Here is a 405-nt window from a genome sequence, read left to right as displayed (position 1 = left end):
TTTTTTTTTCTTCTCAGCTTCTTTTAATCTGTCTTCACATCTGTCAGAAGGAGAAGACTGCTCTGTAGAAGATGTAGAGGTCCTGTTTTATCTGGGAATGGGAAAGGAATAATAGTTAAAAAAGCAAACAAACCACATAATTATCCTAACCAATGGTGTCAATAATTGAACGGTGTGCTTCTGTGACTTGCATGGTATCCATTGAGGAAATGGTTAACATTTGAAGGTATATGCAGCATATTTTTAATAAAACTAAACCGTACTGCATATTAACATCCTTCACTAACAAGAGCACTTAAACATAGTGTAACAATTGACATGTTTGCTATGGACATTGGCTAATGCATACTGCTGTTCTATATACCCAGAGAGCAATGCTCAGGTCAGTGCTGACAAGGACATTTT

At 36.3% G+C, this 405-nt stretch overlaps 1 protein-coding gene across 1 annotated transcript in view; it reads left to right on the top strand.

Annotated features, from left to right (window-relative positions):
• Window positions 1–399, top strand: part of SEPT6 (septin 6) — a 49,064-nt gene extending 48,665 nt beyond the window's left edge. The window contains exon 10 of the mRNA XM_018571901.1: window positions 18–399. Coding sequence (XP_018427403.1) covers window positions 18–27 — 10 coding nt within the window. The 3' untranslated portion in view covers window positions 28–399. The remainder of the gene's footprint in view (window positions 1–17) is intronic.
• The last annotated feature ends 6 nt before the right edge of the window (window positions 400–405 follow it).

Source organism: Nanorana parkeri, unplaced genomic scaffold (assembly GCF_000935625.1).
Source record: "Nanorana parkeri isolate BGI_ZX_2015 unplaced genomic scaffold, ASM93562v1 scaffold1862, whole genome shotgun sequence".
Taxonomy (NCBI): domain Eukaryota; kingdom Metazoa; phylum Chordata; class Amphibia; order Anura; family Dicroglossidae; genus Nanorana; species Nanorana parkeri.
Note: the sequence above shows the minus strand (reverse complement) of the source record. Positions and strands in the feature narration are given on the sequence as shown.